Consider the following 20,757-nt stretch of genomic DNA (forward strand, 5'->3'; position numbering starts at 1 on the left):
CCCGCTTCGTCTAATACACGTTCCTCTATTACTGCAGGGTGCTGAAATGAAAAATAACTACAATATCAGATCATATTTGAACTTGCAAGAAAGTAACTTTGAACACAACAGGTATTTCTATAGATTAGGGGGATCAGATCCATCCAGAAGTTTGGCAATACAATTAATAATGCAGCAACTGCTTCTTTTTGCAACTGAATTGCGGCATGTCTGTTCTACAGAGACTATACAGAAATCAATTATCTAATATCACTGCGAAAAATCTTTCGGTTCTGCTTTCTAAGAAATGAGTATAACTTAACACGAACGGAAAAAAAAAACACACTTACCAGGAACACTCACATAAACTTTAAAAAATTTAAACTGCCTCAAAGAAATCTGGTTAAGCATTCCATCTTTCAATTGATTCAATGCTCCTACAGGAAACAGATCTACAGTCACAAAATATAATTTTTGATTTCAAACACATATCATGCATCATGGTATATACTGAGAAGAAAGAATTTGCGTATCCTAATAAGCATCCACATTTATATACACTCACACACACTGGGTACTTTAAAATAAACAGCATTCATTTGAACAAAAATATACTTCCAACAACAGAATTTCTCTATTAAATCCATGTTTATTGCTTAAGTTTTATCACAGTGGAGATTAAATTATGCTTAATCATCCGGTCAGTGCTTTTGTACCTTCTTCAATGCCAAAAAAACCATTTAAACCAAGTCATTCATACACTCGAAGTCTTATTACCATCCCACCATTCATCGCCTCTGTGTGCTCCTTTAGTTGCCACAAACTGCAAGATTGTAAAAAGGTATAGCTAATAGGCTTATTTATAATACCATTTTCTTCAAGTATTCAGAAAGCAGTACAAGTAGCTGTACTGTATATTAGAAACATATCTGTACTGTTATTTATTGCTATAGGATAGAGGCTCCTGATGGAATGATAGGGAAATATTGCATCACTGTGTATGAAGATGATCTCAGCATCCTGTAATCATCACAACTCTTCCCATGTTAGTGAACAACACTAGGTAAATGGGTTTCTTTCCTTTCTCTTCCAGGCATGGGATTTCAAACTACAAATAAATAAAGCATACACTCACAACATGTGTAGTGCAAATTCCAAGTAAACAGAATGACATGGAAATAAACTCATAGTTGCCAACTTTGGTTCAGCAGGGCAGTTATGATTTTATGCCCAGCGCCCTGCATCCCCGCCCTCGGTGCACACCACCGCCAGCGTCCCATGTCGGCGACAATGATTGAAAGAGATTGTTGCAGGGAGGGGCCGTAGCAGGGGAAGGGGGAGACGACCACCTCTGCAAAACCTTGCGCTCGGGTGGCCAGGCTTCAGCCCACGCGTCCCGTCAGACCTTGGAAGGAAGGCTGGTCACCCACCCGGAGAGCAGCCTCCCGTCCCGCATCGGAAAATTTGTATTGGCAACTATGTGAAACATGGATTGCGTGGCCCAGACTAATAGAAGGTAATATTTTTCCAGATACAACCACTGAAAGAGAACTCTACAACACCGCGATTTATAAAGAACTTAATAATAATGAGAATTAATAGGAAAGACATTCAACTTTGGGGTGGGGGAGGTGTCTGTTGTTCGTTGGTTTTTTAAACAAACCCCAAATAGCGGTTTGATTCTGCACAGCTCTGGGCCATTACAAAACCTTCTGCATTGAGCGCAGGGCTACATTTTCTTTTTTGTTGTTTCATTTATTTTTCTTAATTATGCAAGTCTACTTCCCACACAGCTGTATTTTAAACTGAAATAAAACTCCCTAATATTTTCATGGCATAAGTTATATATGCAGAGAAAGGCAAATAAAATTTTGTATAAATTAAAAACTAGGACATATTGTAGACTTACTCAAGACCCTTTTCTCCAAAGTACCGGTAGTGAGCAGAAGAGTCATGCAGCGTATCAGTAAAACAAGTACATATTTTTGCCATTTTTCTTCAGTGCTCCCTTTTTTTAATGTCTGTGTTCTCAGCCCACAGCTTGCTATTTCTTGCACAAAGACTGGGAAAATTTTTTTTTTAAACAGCATTCTTACACAACATGTTGAACCTTCAACAAAGGAAACAGAGCTAGCACTAAAGTTCTCTCAGCTAAAAGATGGATATATTAAAATAATAAAAAAATAAAAGGAAAAACCTCTGCAAATAAAAAGAAATCTCTCCTCATTTGGGACACACACATTTAGCTTTTAAAAACTGAAAATTCATAAATACGGTCATTGTATAACTTTAGAGAATTAAGGCTTCTAAAAACTTCAGTGCCAAAATAACCTCTCTGCATCAGTATTAAGAATAAAATATTTTCCATTTTAGGTTGTGCTTGCTTTTTTTTTTTTTTTTAAAGACTTTTCTTAGTTCCGTAGAATTTTGTCACATAATATTACATACTGAAGGGGAGTGTTAGAACTGCTTATTGAGGTTTTAAGTAGTTGTTAGACTAAGTTACAGCGATAAAATTCAATTACTGATCTGATTCATTACTACTTTACATGGGGTCGTTGGCTCATTTCACCTTTTTTTCATGCTTAATGTGGCCATTTCTTCTATACTTGCCATTTGGGATCCCATTCTGGTAATGTCCATTAACAGCGCTATGTTCATCATTTGACCAAAGATGTTTGCTTTGTTTGCGGATAAATTTTGTTATCCTGGCCAAAATATAATAAAGTAAGGCAGCACCCACTAGTACAACAAAGGCAATATCCAGTAAGAAATACTGATAGAAAGAGATGCTGTAAACAGCGGCACGTAGATGTTGGGCTCCGTTGTGACGGAGGATGTAATTAATCCAGTATACAGTCCGGTTAACAGGATGACCAGGTTGGTCTTTGTGAATCTCAGACAGCCTCTGGGCCCGCTGTCGGTAGCTGCGGGGAAGAAAAAGGAAGAAAAAGGAGGAAAGGAAAAATCGCCATCAGTGCTCTGAGCAATGCAAGCCTCCAAACACGTAAATATACTTAAGCCTCTTCAGATCAAACAGCGTATTACCGCAGGACTCTCGCAACCACCAGCATACAGAGGGCTAGACACAGCAGATAATCTGTCTTTAAATCAGTCCTTACAGCTCATTGATGAAGAATGACTAGAAAAGCAGACCCGTGTGTGACTAAAGGCAGAAAACCACCCTCCAGCAAAGCAAGGAAGAGCCAAGCTGACCTGCTGCCAGAGGGGCATCTTATCCAATCCAAAATGAATCCTATCGAGTCAGACACATTTGCCCTCCCCACTGTAAAGCGGCAACATACCCTAACACAGCACTCATTTATGTTATTGTGCAACTGAATTACTAGAGAAACACAGAACAAAAGCAAGAAACTTGCTTTTGATTGTGCAATAGACTATTTCTTCTTGGGTCCAGAGTTCACCCTAAAAAACTTTTTTGTTTTTCTCAACAGGCTGTCCCCAGCAGCTGATCATGTCAAATTCCTTCTCTCACCCCTCACTGCAGCTGCAGGGTCGACAGGTTATTTATGCAGGACTTGCCTTTATACTAAGGATAATTGCACAAGGGGAAGGTGATGCAACTGATGTTATCAAGATCCTCCCCATTGCTGCGGTTCTGCTGCTCGCTCCTGACAGGTTTCTCCTTTCCCAAGTCAAGTGCCACTTAAAGACTTTGCTCCCATGAAAGCAAGAAGCATTGTCGGCACCGTACTCCAAAACTACGGTTAGCCCGATACAATAAACCACCAGCTAACACGTCATTATTTTTAATCTGGAGACGGTCTGAACACCGCAAGTTTAAAACAGAACAGTTCGGAACAAACTCATAAAGTGACTCTCCTCACACTTTAATATCCCTGAGCAAATTCATTTGCTGGAATTATAAAGAGTTATGAAACCTAGTTCATGGGCTTTTACTTATTCCACCTGAGTAACAAAAAAAAAAATCTTACAAAAACCAGACTGGAGTCCTCATTCATAATAATTTGTCAGAATATTGTCATTGCAACAAACGCAGATGACTGTCCTGACCTTAACAGAGGTATTACTGGCCAGAACAGGAAAATGGTATTTATGGGTTTTTTAAATCAAATCATGGGACTTCAGAAGAGAGTCACTCTTTTTGAATACCTCCATGTTTTTAGCTACAATCCAAACATGCCACCCTACAATCGTATAGGTGTATTTCGCTCCAGGCCCCTTAGGCAGCACAACAGACAGACTGCTAAATATGGAGTAATCACAGAGTCAAAGAGAGACGTTGATCTGCAACAAGGAATAAGTCAGGACAGGTCTGTTTCTATAACCTTTCTGCCCTTCACATGGCAACTGTCACAAAAAGCAAATGAGACAATTGAGTTTTGGTATACTGAGCAACGAGCTTAGCACCTACACAGAAACCGGATCAATTGAGTAATCTTGTGAAACAGGACAACAATCCAAAGACTCGCCCCAACCGTACACACCAATAAATCCCAACATGCATTTTGTTTCCCTTGCACAAAGGTTCTGTATATGCATATTTAACCCATAACTATAACTTAAAATAAAAGCAAGAAACAATCGCTCCATTCCATACCTGGGATCATTAATAACTTTTACTAGGGCTTCATACAATTCGCTCTCAGTGACAGTCTTCCAATTCAACAATATTCCCATGCCTTTGGCCTGCACACGAGTCATAGTATCATAATGGTCTCCAAAAAGGGGAATCCCCACCACTGGGACCCCATGGTACATGGTTTCAAAAATGCTGTTCAAACCTCCGTGACTAAGAAAAGCTTTAATGTTAGAGTGACCTGAAAACAGAAGAGGCATGAAGATTAAAAAAATATTTATGTCTCCTTAATGTAAAGTTATTGAAGCAACTGGGTACAACACATTTGTCACCATGTTTCTACGGCTGCAGTTCAGGAAGGCAAAAATGAATGCAACTTGTTCTGAAGTTCTCCTCCTTAAACCCACTCCACTGAAATTTCGCATGCATTAGTGATTTCCTTATACACTAAGAGAGAGGGAACAGCCAATGCACAGAAAATTCTCATGTATACGAGTTGTGTAAAATTATTAACGGAGTAATTAATATACATTGTTTACTCCTAAGTAGCCACAGGTGGTTACTACAACCAGTTTAGTGTACAAGTGAGCCAGGGAGAGAGCATTTTTCCATATTATTCATATGAAATACAAGCTATTTAGTGACAGGACAACTGATGTTACATTCTCTCTAAAGCTTCACATGCCTTACTTCAGGCTAGCAAGATCTGACAATAATGATAACAACCTTATGTAATGGAAAAATGAGACTGCCTCAGAGCAATTTAGTAACCAAAACAAATCTACCTGCTTTAAAAGTCATTTGCCTAATCACTCCATTATGATATACACTCCAGCTGACACGCACACACACTGACACACACGCATGCTTAACACGTTCATCAGCACCCATCGTAGCACTGGAGCTCTTTTGCAAACACACAAACATCCAGGTATCCCAGAGACAGCCATAAATATTCTGTGGCCTCTCAGATCTGCCATGTATTCAGCTACCCTTCAACAAGGAAGGAAGGGAAAAAAATACGAGATGTAGACTCTAACATAGTCTTCACCAAAAGATGGAAGAATATCAAGTTTCATCTCTGCACCTGAGAACCTGGAGTACCTCAGGTCAGTTAAACAGAAATGTTATTATCAGCTTGCAACACATGCCCAAGTTCTGTTAGAGCTTTCTTCAGAGAAAAATAAATAAATGTGTATATATACAGCAGTATGTACAGACTCTAAGACTTGTTTTGATGCAATCTGAACAAATTTTGTATGCTCAGTTTTATGACTCTTCCATGAAGAGACCAGCGAACACCATACCATGCTTTCTCATAACAGAGAAATTAACAGTTACAGTCATCAGTTCCCTAAAGTAGCAGATTCAAGAAAATTCCTACTTATTTATCTTTAATAATTATTTTCTCTCAAACTGCATAGCTTCCATGGTATAGAATACACTTGTCAAAAAATTTTCCCATTTATTAGGCCAAACAGTTTTTGGAGTAACTATGTCCTTCCACCCTATTAACTTAAGGAAAAAAAATGGAGTTAGCACCAGGGAAAGATAATTAACATCAGAAAGGTGTCTGATTTCATCATCTTGAAATTCTGACAAATTCTATATTCTTGTTCTATGACTTCCATCACAGAAATTATTGTAGCTTTATAATGACTGCTAATTCAGTAGAATGTTGTTGGAAGAGCAACCTGAACTCGAGTGAGAATAAGTGATATATGATCAAAATAGATACTCACCAAGGAGGTCATTTTGTGGTAACCATTCTATAAGCTTCGTATTGTTGCCTAAAGTCCTTGGTTTGTTTCCTGAAAACCTAAAACAATAAAATCAAGTGGAAGCTGAGTTAAAGACCTCCAAAAATCGATAAACTCAAACCAGAGAATCAAACCAAGTGATCCATGAGCCCTAAGCTGATTTCCAGTTACACAGGGATACTGTTTACTCGCTATTACAAGAAAACAAAATAGGCTCAACCAAAATGCTGTAAATAGCTAGTAACTTCCAACTTCATGATTTCATCATTCAGTTTCCTCCTCAAAGCATATGTAACTCTTCCCACTGTGACTGGCAGGAGGTTTTATAACCTCTCTATGGTTCTGAGTCCATTGATTTCCTGAAAACTCTGGCCGATACTAGATAAATAACTCCACCAAGAACGTCCCACCAGCAAACAAATAATAATCCCTACCATCAACACGAGGCGTTCTCTTTCAGTTGGCCAGCTTCCTGTAGCTCTTGGTAACTGGCACAGTCTTATTTTAAAAGGAGTTACTAATACTAGGAAGGGAAAGGCTGACAGCTCAGCTCGAGGCAAGAAGCCATTGATGAAAAGTTTGGGATCAGACTGTGAGACAAGTATATTTTTCTTACCTGCTCAACTGCCTGAAACCCAATGGCAACGTCTTGCTCACCTGAGGTTGCTGGAAAAGTTTAGCCCATAAAACATGGGCTCAAAAGTACAAATGGATTTACGTATTAATGTTATATACAGTTTCTATAGAAAGTTAAATATATTCTAAACAGAAAAGAAAGTGGGAAAAAATTACCAGGGAATTCTAGAGGATAGAGCTGTTTTGTGACAGCTCCATCAAAAGACTTAAAAATATTCTGGTTATTAGAGAGCATTAGAACTGTAACTTCATAAAGAATCACCTACATATTCCCAATTAAGCAAGCCATACACCTTTACAACTAGCTTGTACATTCTGTATGTTGAAAAAAGCCTACATTATTTATGCCAAGTTACATAAAAGCAAATAAACTATGTTACTGGTTTTGGCTCTAACTAGTACTCCATAATCAGAAGCATGTAAAGACCTACAAAGATTTCCTTAATTTGGCATCATGATGTAAGACTACCAAGCAGTAGTTTTCTCATTTTCAGAAAGGTCTAGTATAAAAGCCACCTGCATCCAACACAGACCATAGGTCAATGATCTGAAGAACAAAAAAAAAAAAATCAAAGTGAAGTTGGACTCAACTTCATATTTAGGTATTTAATTACGGATCTCAAATTCTCACTGGGGTGACTGAAAGCCACTTGCTCAGCTCTCCCTAAGACCATGTCTTACACCTAGTCCCAGGGACATCTTCCCATTCCACAAATCATGATGGAAAGAAACAGCAGGTTGGTTCCCTTATCCAAAAAGCCATTCAGCAGGCAATAGATTGCAGATAACAAAAACAGAACAAAACAAAAAAGCATTGGTAAGGAAATAGTAGCGAGGCAAATTAAAAATTTTAACAGAAGACTTCAACTGAAATTGTTGCTTTTGCATTAAAAAAGCTATCCAAGAAAAATCCATTAAAATCTATTTATTTACTACAGAAAGTGGATACTTCCTACAGAAAAACATTGCAGGGAAAACATGGTAAAAGGATAAAACAAAAAGAAAAACAATAAGATCAACTGGGACTAGTAATTAATTACAAGCCAAGCAGTGTTGCAGGCTTTGTAAGAAATAGACACATAGTGGCTCTACCCCAAACAAAAACTGATGAGATCTTTACTACAACTACCAAAGGTTCTGTGCCATAGCCTGAAGAATTTCCATTTTCCTGTTCATTGGTGGGGTTCACTATTTCAATTACACACAGCAGTGAAAACAGTCCCTTTGAGATGGCAGGGAGCAGGCCGCTAAATAGACTGCTAATACAACTCTGAAAGTGCAGCAAGGACAGCAGTCATAAATTGTAAGACGCTGATTATTTGGAAACCAATGGCTCACATGAACTCTTCTATATTATATTCCAGAGCAACGCTCCATGTGAAGCAGAGCTGATTAAACAGTTCTTGGATTTTTAAAGTTGAGAGTGCCACTCAAGATGTTTTTAGAGCCGAGAAAGCTTATTACTGATTTTCACTCCTGCAGATTTTTCTTCCTCCAATTTCTCACAGAAAAAGACAAGTGAGAAGAGCAATTATGAAAGTCTATGTTTACAGATAAAAGAGAAGGGGCCCAAAAAAGCAAGAAAAAAGAAGAGAAAGAAGAAAGAAAACCTAGGATTAAATCAGCAGGATGTCATTCTTGCTCCCTAGGGTGGCTTCTTATCAGAAATGATGACAGTATGTCACAAATGTTATAACCTCAGACTCTTTTCACTGTCCCCAATCCTTCTAGGATACAAACTCAGCATAGGAGTATAACCTATGCCTTATTCTGCCACAAAATCATTGTTCCTCCTTACTACCAGGGGACTGCAACATTTCCACGAAGAGCGTCTTTCAAAAGAGTCAGGTCCTCTGTGCCACCCAGACTGTCTCAATTTCAGCTTCTGCAACTCTAGATCAAGATGGCACAATAGGAAATAAGTGTGCTTCAAATCACCCCAAGTACATCTGCCATTGCACTTACCTCCAAATAACTCTCTGAGGCAGTCTTGCCAGAGCATGTGCTAACTTATTTGCTATATCTTCTGACAGGTATTTCACTCCAGCTCCAAATGAGACAAGGACAAAGCCATTTTCGTTAGCACCACTCACCCACGTTTGGAGATCCTGTTAAAGTGAAAAGTTTATACTGAGCACTGCAGAAGCATAGGTAAACCACAGAAACAGATTAAAGAAACACCGCTTAGTAAGAACAGTTGTTAGTCCCTATGTTACTTCACAAGCCAAGTTTCAGAAGTCATAAACATTTTAGAAATCACCGAGTACAATGACTCGATGATTGAGAATCCATGGTACAGGCTATGAACAGCCAAACTCTTCCGGGTTTGTTTTAGCTTCCGTATTAACAACCAGTTTCATAAGACAATTTGTCCTTTCTTAACATACTAGCTGACACACATTCAGAAGTTAACACATTACATTTTAACTCAACAAAATATAAACAGATCTACCTCATAGTATCAGCCTGGAAGTACAGCACAGGAAATACAGGAATGAAGTCTGGGACTTAACTGTGTGATTTTTAGCCTTACAGAAAGTGAGAGTACTTCAAAAGGCTTGTTTTTCTTTCATTTATGTAAAAAGAATAAACACAACTTGAAAGAAGCCAGAGCTTCAAAGAAAACCACCTTTGGTTTCCACTGCTTCATTATTTCAAGGAGCAAGGAACAATATTGCATCTGTATGGCAAGTACAGGGTGGATATCCCTCTTTCTTGGACCTATATACTTTATCTTAGACCTAACTGTGTGCCTCTCCCACAACAAGTTACCAGTATTATATTAAATATACACAAGTGTAACAAAGGCCAAAGCCCTTTACATCCTTAAGCTCATCCTCCTCCTGTAATTACTCTGAAATTGAGTCTGTTGCAACACAATTTTTGCTGACCCTCTTGATTCAAGGCCTGCCTCAACTTAGGCAAGGAAGGCAACAATGCTGAAAGCAGAGGTTTGCAGCACTGCTCTGCTCAGAAGAACTCCAAAAGCAGAACCAACATCAGTCTCCTGGGGGTAACCTGACGGCCACGCCATGAGGTTCAAGTTGGGAGGCAGCAGCTTTTACAGCAGGGCACCCTGCGACCCTTCTTCTGCAGCAGGGTCAGGCCCTCTGCCTTCTGCTGCACAGGGTTTTAGGGCTCTCACCGAGATATGCTCAGCCCACAGGCGGTCACCGGCAGGAGCACCCTATGCACAACCACGGCTCGTCCAGGGTTTCATTGCACTGAACACCTCAGTGCCTTGGGTCCAGCCACAGGTAATTCCTTCACAGCTGATGCTTCAGGCAAGCCACAGTTAAGTTGCAAAGGAGACCGCAACATCCAAACACCAGGAACGACTTGGTGGAAACGGGGTTTGCGTCGCTGATGACAAGGCAAGCCAGCAGACGCCACTGCTGATCACCACCAGGACAGCAGGGCTCTGCAGGGTCAGAGAAAAAACCACCCTAGCATATGAGAGAGCACAGAGCTGCCAGCTAAACAAGTCTCAGACACAAGAACAGTGTCATTTGGCTTCAGGGGAGGGGGGAAATGATGGAAAAAAGGTTAAAGCCTCAGTGTACCCCCTTGCTTTTGAAAACAGATTTAAATTCTGTTTTTTCCAATGCAACTATTAGCAGTGGGAACTAAAAAATTATACCACTGACATACAGATATGTCAGTCTGCCAAAGAATATCTTGTATTTCCCACGATATGGTTTAATTCTGGTCTCACCAAATTTAAGCGTAAGCCTGCTCAACACCAGTAGAGCAATAGGAAATGAGTAAAAAGAAAATTAAGAGCCCTGTTCACAATGCGCCTCTTGTCCTGGTAATAAATAGCAGGCCAGACAGTAATAGAGTAATGCTGTGCTATCGTATCTGAGCACAAAACCACAAAAGCTACCACAAAAACCAGCAGGCATAACAAAGACCTGCACATTACACTGGGGGTTGTACACTAGTCTCTGCTATGCAGTGAAAAAGGGATTTCCATTTGCTCTAGAATCCACACTTTTTCGTTTTTCTTCATCCTTTTGCAGTGCACTTGCTTTTCCTTTTTTTCCCTACATCTGTGTAGGAAGGGAGAAGGGAAAAGAGAAGTGTCTGCGACCTGCCTCGAAGCTGAATCATTTATTATGGGCTGAACTTCTGACATGAAAGTTTCCAAGTGGTTTTGTGATTTATTTAAAGTTCGTCCTTGAATTTTACTTAAGGACCTAAGGCATACTGCAAATGCATATACACAAATTTGCAAATGCACAAATACAGGCTGCGCAGAGAATGGACTGAGAGCAGCCCTGAGGAGAAGGACCTGGGGGTGTTGGTTGACAAGAAGCTCAACATGACTTGGCAATGCGCGCTTGCAGCCCAGAAAGCCAACCCTATCCTGGGCTGCATCAAAAGAAGTGACCAGCAGGTCAAGGGAGGTGATTCTCCCCCTCTACTCCACTCTCCTGAGATCCCACCTGGAGTACTGCGTTCAGCTCTGGGGCCCCCAACATCAGAAGGACAAGGACCTGTTAGAGCAAGTCCAGAGGAGGGCCACAAAGATGATCAGAGGGCTGAAGCACCTCTCCTATGAAGACAGGCTGAGAGAGTTGGGGTTGTTCAGCCTGGAGAAGAGAAGGCTCCGGGGAGACCTTACAGCAGCCTTCCAGTACCTAAAGTGGGGCTACAAGAAAGCTAGAGAGGGACTTTTTACAGGGGCATGTACTGATAGGACAAGGGGTAATGGCTTTAAACTGAAAGAGGGTAGTTTAGATTAGATGTAAGGAAGAAATTCTTCACTGTGAGGGCAGTGAGGCACTGGAACAGGTTGCCCAGAGAGGTTGTGGATGCCTCCTCCCTGGAAGTGTTCAAGGCCAGGTTGGATAGGGCTTTGAGCAACCTGGTCTAGTGGAAGGTGTCCCTGCCCATTGCAGGGGTGCTGGAACTAGATGATCTTCAAGGTCCCTTCCAACCCAAACCATTCTACAATTCTATGATTATAGTCACTTTTACTTAGTGGTTCAACTAGCTACATCTTGAACTATTTCCTATCTGTTCTTTAAAGCTAAATAGAAAATAACCTTTTGTGGTCTCTAGGACAAACCATTCTGAAAAGCAATCAAGTACCATGCCGTAAAAGACAACTCTCTGCCCATTTGTGACATTCGATCAAGTTATATTCTGAGAGCTGAAGTCACCTGTTACAAGGTGGTTTTCTTCTGACAACTGGAAGAAGCCCAACATTCACAGGCGCTGGTCTTCATAGGGCACTCACCCACCCTGATACCTGCTGGAAGGGCAGAAACCTGGAGATTTCTGGAGTGTCTTTTTGATGACAACTCCATGACACAGGTGCTCAAGAAGCCAACAAGAGGAGACACTCTACTGGACCTCAAACATACAAACAAGGAAGACCTTGTCTGGGATGCAAAGGTCAGGGGCAGGCTTGGCTGCAATGACCATGAGATGAAGGAGTTCAGGATACTGAGAAGGCAAGGAAGACAACAGCAGCATCTCCTGGACTTCAAGAGAACTGACTCTGGCCTCTTCAGAGACCTGCTTGGAAGAATCCTGTGGGATACAGCCCTGGAGAGAGGAGAGGTTCAGGAGAGCTGGTTGATATTCAAGCATCACCTCCTCCAAGCTCAAGCATGGTCCATCCTGATAAGCAGGAAGTTAAGCAAAGGTGACAGGAGGATGAACAAAGGACTCCTGGCAAGACTCAGATGTAAAAAGGAAGCATACATGAGGTAGAAACAGGGACAGGTGGCCTGCAGGGAATATACAGGCACTGCCTGGGCTTGCGGGGATGGGGTTTGGAAAGCCAAAGCCCATTTGCAGCTGAATCTGGTAAGGGACATGAAGGGCAGCAAGCTACATGAGCAGCAAAAGGAAGACCAGGGGAACCATGGGCCCACTGCTGAATATGACAAGGGACCCGGTGACAAAAAAATATGGTAAGGCCAAGGTACTTCATGCTTTCTTCGTCTCAGCCTTTACTGGTAAGGCTGGCCTTCAGCAATCCCAGGTCCCTCAGACCAGAGGGAAAGTCTGGAGCAAGGAAGACCCACCCTCAGTGGAAAATCAGGCTTTCAAATTAACTGGACATACACAAGTATATGGGACCTGATAGGATACACCCAGAAGTGCCAGTAGGCAATCAAGAGCTGGCCAATGTCACTGCAAGGCCACTCTTGATCATCTTTGAAAGGTCAGGGCAATTGGAGGAGATTCCTGTGGAATTGGGGGGGGGGGGGGGGGGGGGGCGGGGCAGGGAAGGAGAAGAAAAAGCAAGTGTCACTTGCATTATCATGAAGGAAGATCCAGGGAATGGGCTGCTCAGCCTCACCTTGATCCCTGGAAGGTGATGGAGCAAATAACCCTGGAGGTCATTTCCAAACATATTAAGGACAAGATGAACGGAGCAGTCAGCATGGATTTATGGAGGGGAAGTCAGCTTCATCAACCTGACCACCTCCTACAGTGAGAAAACTGGCTCAGTGAATGAAGTGAGAGCAGTGAATGTTATTTACTTTGACCTGAGTAAGGCTTTCAGCACTGCCTCCTACCTTGCAGACAAGCTGATGAGGTACTGGCTACACAGACAGACAGTGAGGTGGGACTGAAAACTGGCTAAACTGCAGGGCCCAAACGGTTGTGATCAGTGGCACAGAGTGCAGCTGGAGGCATGTTTGCTTTTATATGGACAGAAACAGGATAGCTGGCACTACTGCTCAAATATTTCTCATGCAGCATCAGGAAGTCCTACCTGTGACTACTTACGCTTCGTCAGACACATGGGTTATGCTGCTAGAGGTCTGTTGTAGCTGAGGAACAGCTCCCAAGGCTACTGCTCCTCTGTGCTTAATTAGAAATTCTATGAGACTTCACAACTCTGATGTATTCACATAAGAATTACACATCATTATGTAAACACAGAGGAGGTATAAACTATTTCCTTATAATGGAATTTCTAAAATAGCATTCAGAAATCCCCATGTATAATAACAAATAGCTATTAAGTACTTAGAATTTTATGTAGAAGAAAAAAGAAAGGAACTTTACTATGTACCATGGAATTAGTCACCCTACAAACCGGCTTTTGCCTTTTATTGTTGTGCAATAGCAAAGCAATCTGCTTCATGTTATTATGGCTGATTTCACAGCCAAACCTTTGTAACCCTTCCCTTTGAAGGTAATCCCAATGCTTCAGTGGAACATAACACGTACAAAGGGGTACTTAAAATCTTGACAGGTAACACAAGATCCTGCCATCAGGCTCAAGAGATGGCATTTGTTTGCCATATTAAATGGGATTACACAAAAAAAATTAAAAGTCAACAGAATACAAACTGTTCTATTTTGTATAAACTGAAGCTTATTGTCCAAGTGCTACCTCTCCTGACCCACTTCCTAAGTGTGCCAACACACAAATACACACTCACAAGCTCTCAAACTGGGATCCAAGCAACAAAAGGTTTGCATGGGAAGATCTTAATTAACTTCAGAAATCAGGCATGCTTCCTCTGTGTGCACAGACAGGTTCACACAAGGAAGAGACAAGTGAAATGAGGTTTGCCATGTTCTGAGTTGGTCAGGTGCAAATCAACTCTGATCCAACAGGTACATAACAATTAACACAAGTGCAACAGGCAGGGACTTAGCTCAGACAAAACAACAGCCTACACAGCTACCATGGGCTTCCAGACCAGAGCTGAATGATGTCTGGCCAACCCAAATCAGAAGCAAAGGAACTTGAAATTATCCTCGGGGTTTCTTTTAGGATGCTAAATTAGAAAGAATATGACTTTGATTCCTTACGCAGTCAGGGTCAAAGCTGTCCTGCGCTAACCTCAAGAAGATCCACGAGAGTTTCAACTCAGCTTGTCATATTTTGACATCAACTGAAAGGTTCTCCCCCCCCCCTCAAATTTGTCCTAATTTTACTTAAGCTTTACATCGTGCTGGTAGTAAGAGGAATTGTTTGCCTGCCTTCTGATCTGCAGCCGCTTTCCAATCTGCCTCCCCAGAGGGGTGCTGGAGATCAGTACCATGCATGGGCTGCAGAAAATGAACTACAGACTTGTCAGGGCAATGGTTCTCCTCGCATACATCTGTCTAATTCCTGGTATAACATAGCCTTAATTAAATGGGATCGCTAAGCATTGCTAAAAATGCAAGAGTCAGGTAAAAATCAGGAAATTAAGAACAGGGGACTTACACTGCCTCCTTGTAGAGCTCCCTGAGTTTGTGACCTGGAGGAGTCCATTATTCTCAGGTTCCTTTAACATCTTAGAATTATTTCTCCCGACAGCTTTTTAGTACAGACTTTCTAAACTGAAGATCTAGTGAAACGGAATCCAAGTGAGGGGCATTCACAGGTCTTTGGTTGCAAGATAGATCTGAACATCCTGGTACAATTAGCTGGGCCATGGCACAAAGGCTCAGTATTTTCTTGTACTTTCCCTGTTCTTTATGTGGCATACAACACATAGAAGTGATACAGTAGATAAAAAGCAGGCTATGATCTTGGCACATGCAAGAGACTAAATACATCATCAGCATTGTTAGTATGGCTATGTACATCACTTAATTCGTGCATATACGTTCCTAATGTTTACTTGAGGAAGCGCACCACAGTGACGGTGATGCAGGACGAGCAGTGCAAAATACAAGCTTTGAGCAATTCTCGCAAAACCTGAATCGTGGAAGAGAACACACTGATGTCACAGGACAATTTTGTTTGCCTACAATTTCAGCATATCTAGCCATTATAGCCTCTAGTGACCTTCCTACCTTTCCATTCATTAAGGCCATATTAGCCCTAACACCCCAAGTACCAGTCTCAATGAAACCACCACCCCAACACTGTACGCTACAGTTTCACAGACACCTAGGCTCATCCCCTATGAATTCACTCCTTTCTTTTTCTTAAATCCACTTACACTTTTGAACTCCTGCACAGTGTGTTTTCTCAATCTAATTACACACTGCATGAAAACGCACTGAGTCAGGATGAGTCACCAGAGCTGCCTTCATTAAAAGCGGCGTTCCCTGTTCGGGCAGCATTTTACAGCTCCTTGCTTACAGCAGGAAAGAGACGTCCTTTTGCCCAGTTTAAACAATGGTCAGGTTTGCTGTAAATTCAGTGTGTTCTCTTTAATGCAAGGAAAAGATACTTAATATTTGAAATTACAACTTTTGAGGTCTAAACCTACAGTAAAGGTCTGGGGATGCAGGTTATTACATGACTAGCTGCATTATTGAGCCTTCCTCAAACTCTTCTTCAAACTTCAACTGAACACAGAAGTGAGAAGGAAACACCTTTGACTTTTGCAGTTAATTCAGACTTTACATATACATCATAAAGGCAAGTGTTTCTTTAAATGGTTATCTCTTTCAGTGACTGTAACAGAGCACCTGATCACTCTTTCTCCCCAAATATAAGTATTTTCAGTTTTTGTTGTGTAGAAAGAAAAACTCTTGCCTCAGTTACTTGAAGTCCTAGCATAGCCAGCAGACAACATTGCTTCGCTGAGGCTACCCTGCAAACTTGACGGGCAGCTTAGAAACAGAGACCTGGCTTTCCCCTTCCAAACTAGGAATTAAGCCTCAATCAGTTATAACCCCCCAACCTCGATGAATTTGAAAGCAAAATTTTCAATAGAATATCTGAGAAAACTTACATCAGGCACTCACATAACTTGTAGTTGAAGAAGCATTAAAAATGTAATTACTCTTCTTTGTAAGTTCACACTGAAAACAAGCTGACATTAATGAAGTATTAAGCTAGATACACAGGTGCATACCAGGATTTTCCAGAAAGTTTAAGACACTTCAACATCACTGAAAAGTCTGGGATTGGAGAGGTATTTGCAAAAATGACTTGAGTGAGGGAGGCTGTTTTCTCCAGGCTATCTCAGTCAGTGGAGCAGCTCATCCAAAGGATAAATCTGAGCACCTACAGCTAGACACATCACACCTCTTCTTGCCCACCCCATCTCCTCACCAGGCACAGTATGACCTCAGATGAGGTTAGCCCTTGTGAAAGACAGAAAACCTGTCAAGTCTACTACAGCCCATGTTCAGTTTCTGAAATGAATTGTGAACTACATTTTCTAACTGAATTTTGGTTTTCATCCAATTATAGCCTTATACACATCCCCAACAAAATATCATCTAATACATTAATTACCATTTTCACTTAAGTCATTTTAAAAAATAATCAATGCATGCTATGGTATGAAATACTTAAGGGAGCGCCAATTACAACACTGTGCCAAACTCTGTGAAGCCTCTGCCTGTTTTCATGTTAATTTCTGTGCAAATGCATGTTCTTTGGGCAAAATAGTAGAAGAGTAGGAGACTGAAATGATAAACTTTCTTTTGAAGCTCCCTACCTATTCATTCAAATAGGTAGTGTCACTTACATTGACTGACTGATCCTGGCACACTGAGTCTGAAAGGAGGTACTGATTTATCTTCGACCGTATTCCACATCAGATGCGCTTTCTAAATCCTTTTAATAAGTGATACTTAAACACACTTACAGGTCTCAGAGGTATGGCACTTGCACAGACCAGGCAAAGGCGGTCAGCTCCTACTCCCTTCCTTCCCTGGGCAGGGAGCTTTCACATGGTAGCAGACTGGCCTTGGGGCCATTTCACCTCTCCCAGAAGTTGCATGCTTGCTTTTAAAACACTGCCTTGAGTTTGTCATATACACTGTTCATGGGCTGCCTGAGGAGGCTTCTCCTTTTTCAACGTGGGTAATATTTATTGCAGTCAGAGCTTTGCACAGGAGCAGACACTACGACCTTGCCTTGTTCTCTTTTCTGAGTTTAGTTGGCTATGAGTAATGATTTCTGTGTGATACTGTTACTGAAGAGTGAAGGTTTTTGAGTATGTACTGGTCTTTTACTGAGGTTCTCCCTGTGCTTGCAGAGGGAGAATAAGCACTTATTTAATCTATGCTGTGCTATAGGCACAGGGGGGAGGGGGATAAAAAAATACATCTTTTTACCATTCTCAGACAGGAATGCTATTGTGCCAACCCTACTATGTGAGCTTTGTTCTGTTTGATTTTCTAATTAGCTATTCTTAGCAGGCTTAGATGCTAAATGCACAGCTGTGACTATAGAGTGAGGACCCAGCTGGCAGTAACCAGTGGTGCCTAATACTGGGCTTTGTTTCAGATAAACAAAGTACACAAATACAAACATAACCGGGTTTAATATCCGAAGCTCTCCCTGTTCAGCTGCTCGATTCAAATGTGTAATAGCACAAATGCCTGTTCTTTGAATATGGTTGCAAACCGCCATTCCCCAATGGAGAGCACAGGCATACCATGCAACTTCTACTACAAAATGCTGCTTAGAGTAGACAAAACCAGATCTATTTCAAAATAAATAAATAAGAAGCCACATAAAGTGATCTTTAGAAAGGAGATACTCACTGATAAACAAACAGAAAGGTACACAGACCATTTTTATTAGTGTCCTAACTTTTCTGGCATCTTCTAAATAGTACTTCTCTCATGTGAAATATTTAAATGCTATATTAATACATTTTCAACCTCAATTCAAATTTTACTAAAAAACAACATTTCAGCACAGGCAGTTAAAGGTCATACAGATGCCATTATATGACTGTTACTATCACTGAACAAATGGGGTCCTATCATATAATCTGAAAGTTATAAAATAACATGTCAGTCCACAGCAAACCCAGAGAAACACCATCACTTCAGGTAAAGTATGCTGTTTTTATTTACTTGCCATAAATTTGTAAATCTGTTTACAACCAAAAATAGGGGGGTTTCATTTGTTCTAACAAGCAAAGGACATGGGACACCACAGCAAAACACCCAACTGCACCGAGCAGAGGATGGCTCGCACCTCCCTGGCTCAACACATCCAGCTGCTGTCTGCTGGCTCAGCCAAACATCTCTGCATCAGCTAGCGCGTATCTCACACTCTGAAGGTTATTTTTCTACTAACTAAATTCCTGCCTTTCAAAAGCGATGGTCACAAGGCAAACATGCTCGTCCATTTTATCAGGTTTTTTTCCTTTTTGTGTCAGGCTCAGTCAGTTCAATTAACAGCAGCCACGCTGCTCCCAACCAGGACAAGATCCTTCCCCCATTTCCCCACTACTTCCCTCTGGATTAATTGCAAGTTAGTTGTTCTCTTTCCTTGGGTACAAGGTGCTGTCAGCCACCAGCCGCCTCTCTGTTGCTAACTTGTAACTAAACATATTTTTTCTGGTCTCTCCCCCTCTCCTCTCCATTTATGCTGCTGTCTGAAGTCAAACTGAAACTTCTAAAGATGAAACAGAAAAGGTGGGATATTTGTAAAGTCTCAGTAAGTTTGTATCTTGTCTTCCCTAGATATATTGATGTTGGCTGACCTGCACCATATACTATTAAGATGTCGGTAAATCTCATTCTATTAATGAGATCTACCATACACAAAGTCCATGCAGTTAATATTCACTTTTTTCCTATTTTGTAGTTCATATTAGCATAGAGTAAGATAATTCCAAAAACAATACTTAGACATTAAAAAAGCATATTCAGATTATGACATTAGACTAAATTCCTCTATTTTCTTGCTGGTTAAAGCCATGCTAACACTCTCGGTTGGGAAACAAACTGTAAGATCCGAACTGTTTTCTATTAGGACCCCAAGCACTAAGTGCACTGTCGTCACATTAATTGAACAATGCTGTTGATAAAGTGCTTCTTCAATATTATACACAGATTCAGCCCTGTTGAAACAGACTTTTTCCTTTTATGTTTCTTCCTAATTATTTGGTGTGTATATATACACTGCATATTTGGCTTATCAAAACGCATTGGGGAAAAAATGTCTTTAAAGCCTTATGAAGCTTTTCAATGTCTAAAACATTGCATTTTCTTGTCCCTGACCTCTACTGACTTTTCCCATTTAACATCCAATACCGACAGACTGTTTGAGTCCATTTAACTTTAAAGAGGAATGAAATTCAGACTCAAAAACGCAGGCAAGAAATACAGTACCGCAAGCCTTTGTCTTTTCTCCCTTATCTCAGCCCTCTCTAGAGTTACAGGCATATCCAATGAAGCCTCTGAGAACACAGGCTACCTAAAAACTAGAGGTCAACCAGAAAACTGCCGCGCAAGTACTTCCCTGATGCAACACTCTCCGTCAAAAATCCATTACTCACTGGACCTTTGGCAAGCACCCTGGGAAAGCAACCTTGCCTTTCAAATGAATGGAAGGTAGTCGAAAATAAGAAGCTTGCCCTTCAAGAGAGGTTATTAAAATCACTGCATAGAGTAGCAGGTGCAGCAGAAGTATCCTCAAATCCAGGGTTCAAGTTGAAAACCTTGTCGACATTATCCCAGAGGCAGTATTCTATTAAAAAAATACCAAAAAACCCATTCACTTCCCTTAAGCATGAAGCCCTGTTGTATAACTTGCAAGCATAAACAGAAGAGTTTATGATTATCAAACATAACTGCAAACCAAGGTTTTGCCAGTCCTCCTACAGTTTCAGGAGTTGCATATGTAGGAGAAAAGCTGTACAAGTAACAGTTAAGAAAAGACAATTTTAAGTATGGAGAGTGTTTTTACTTACTCCATCTGTAGAACATTGGGTCAAATTAAATTGCAGCGAATACAGTAAGAAGAAAATTGAAAAGCAGCTGAATTTTAATCCAGACCTCTGTATTACAGATACTGACATATAGCCCCATCCATAAATTCACATTATAAACTAATCTGGGTGGGAAATTTTGTCTTTCATTGTTCCAGTACGACACCTGTGCTCTGTGGATGGTAGGAGATATAATTCTAACCTGCAGCTTTGA

The 20,757-nt window shown here is 40.9% G+C and overlaps 1 protein-coding gene across 2 annotated transcripts in view; it reads right to left on the minus strand.

Annotated features, from left to right (window-relative positions):
* Positions 1-598: 598 nt before the first annotated feature.
* Positions 599-20,757, minus strand: part of UGT8 (UDP glycosyltransferase 8) — a 50,728-nt gene continuing 30,569 nt past the window's right edge. For both annotated transcript variants that reach the window (XM_050895740.1, XM_050895741.1), the window contains exons 3-6: positions 8,902-9,044; positions 6,283-6,359; positions 4,562-4,781; positions 599-2,906 (exon numbers count right to left, since the gene is read on the minus strand). In XM_050895740.1, coding sequence (XP_050751697.1) covers positions 2,543-2,906; positions 4,562-4,781; positions 6,283-6,359; positions 8,902-9,044 — 804 coding nt within the window. In that variant the 3' untranslated portion in view covers positions 599-2,542. The remainder of the gene's footprint in view (positions 2,907-4,561; positions 4,782-6,282; positions 6,360-8,901; positions 9,045-20,757) is intronic.

Source organism: Gymnogyps californianus, chromosome 4 (assembly GCF_018139145.2).
Source record: "Gymnogyps californianus isolate 813 chromosome 4, ASM1813914v2, whole genome shotgun sequence".
NCBI lineage: Eukaryota > Metazoa > Chordata > Aves > Accipitriformes > Cathartidae > Gymnogyps > Gymnogyps californianus.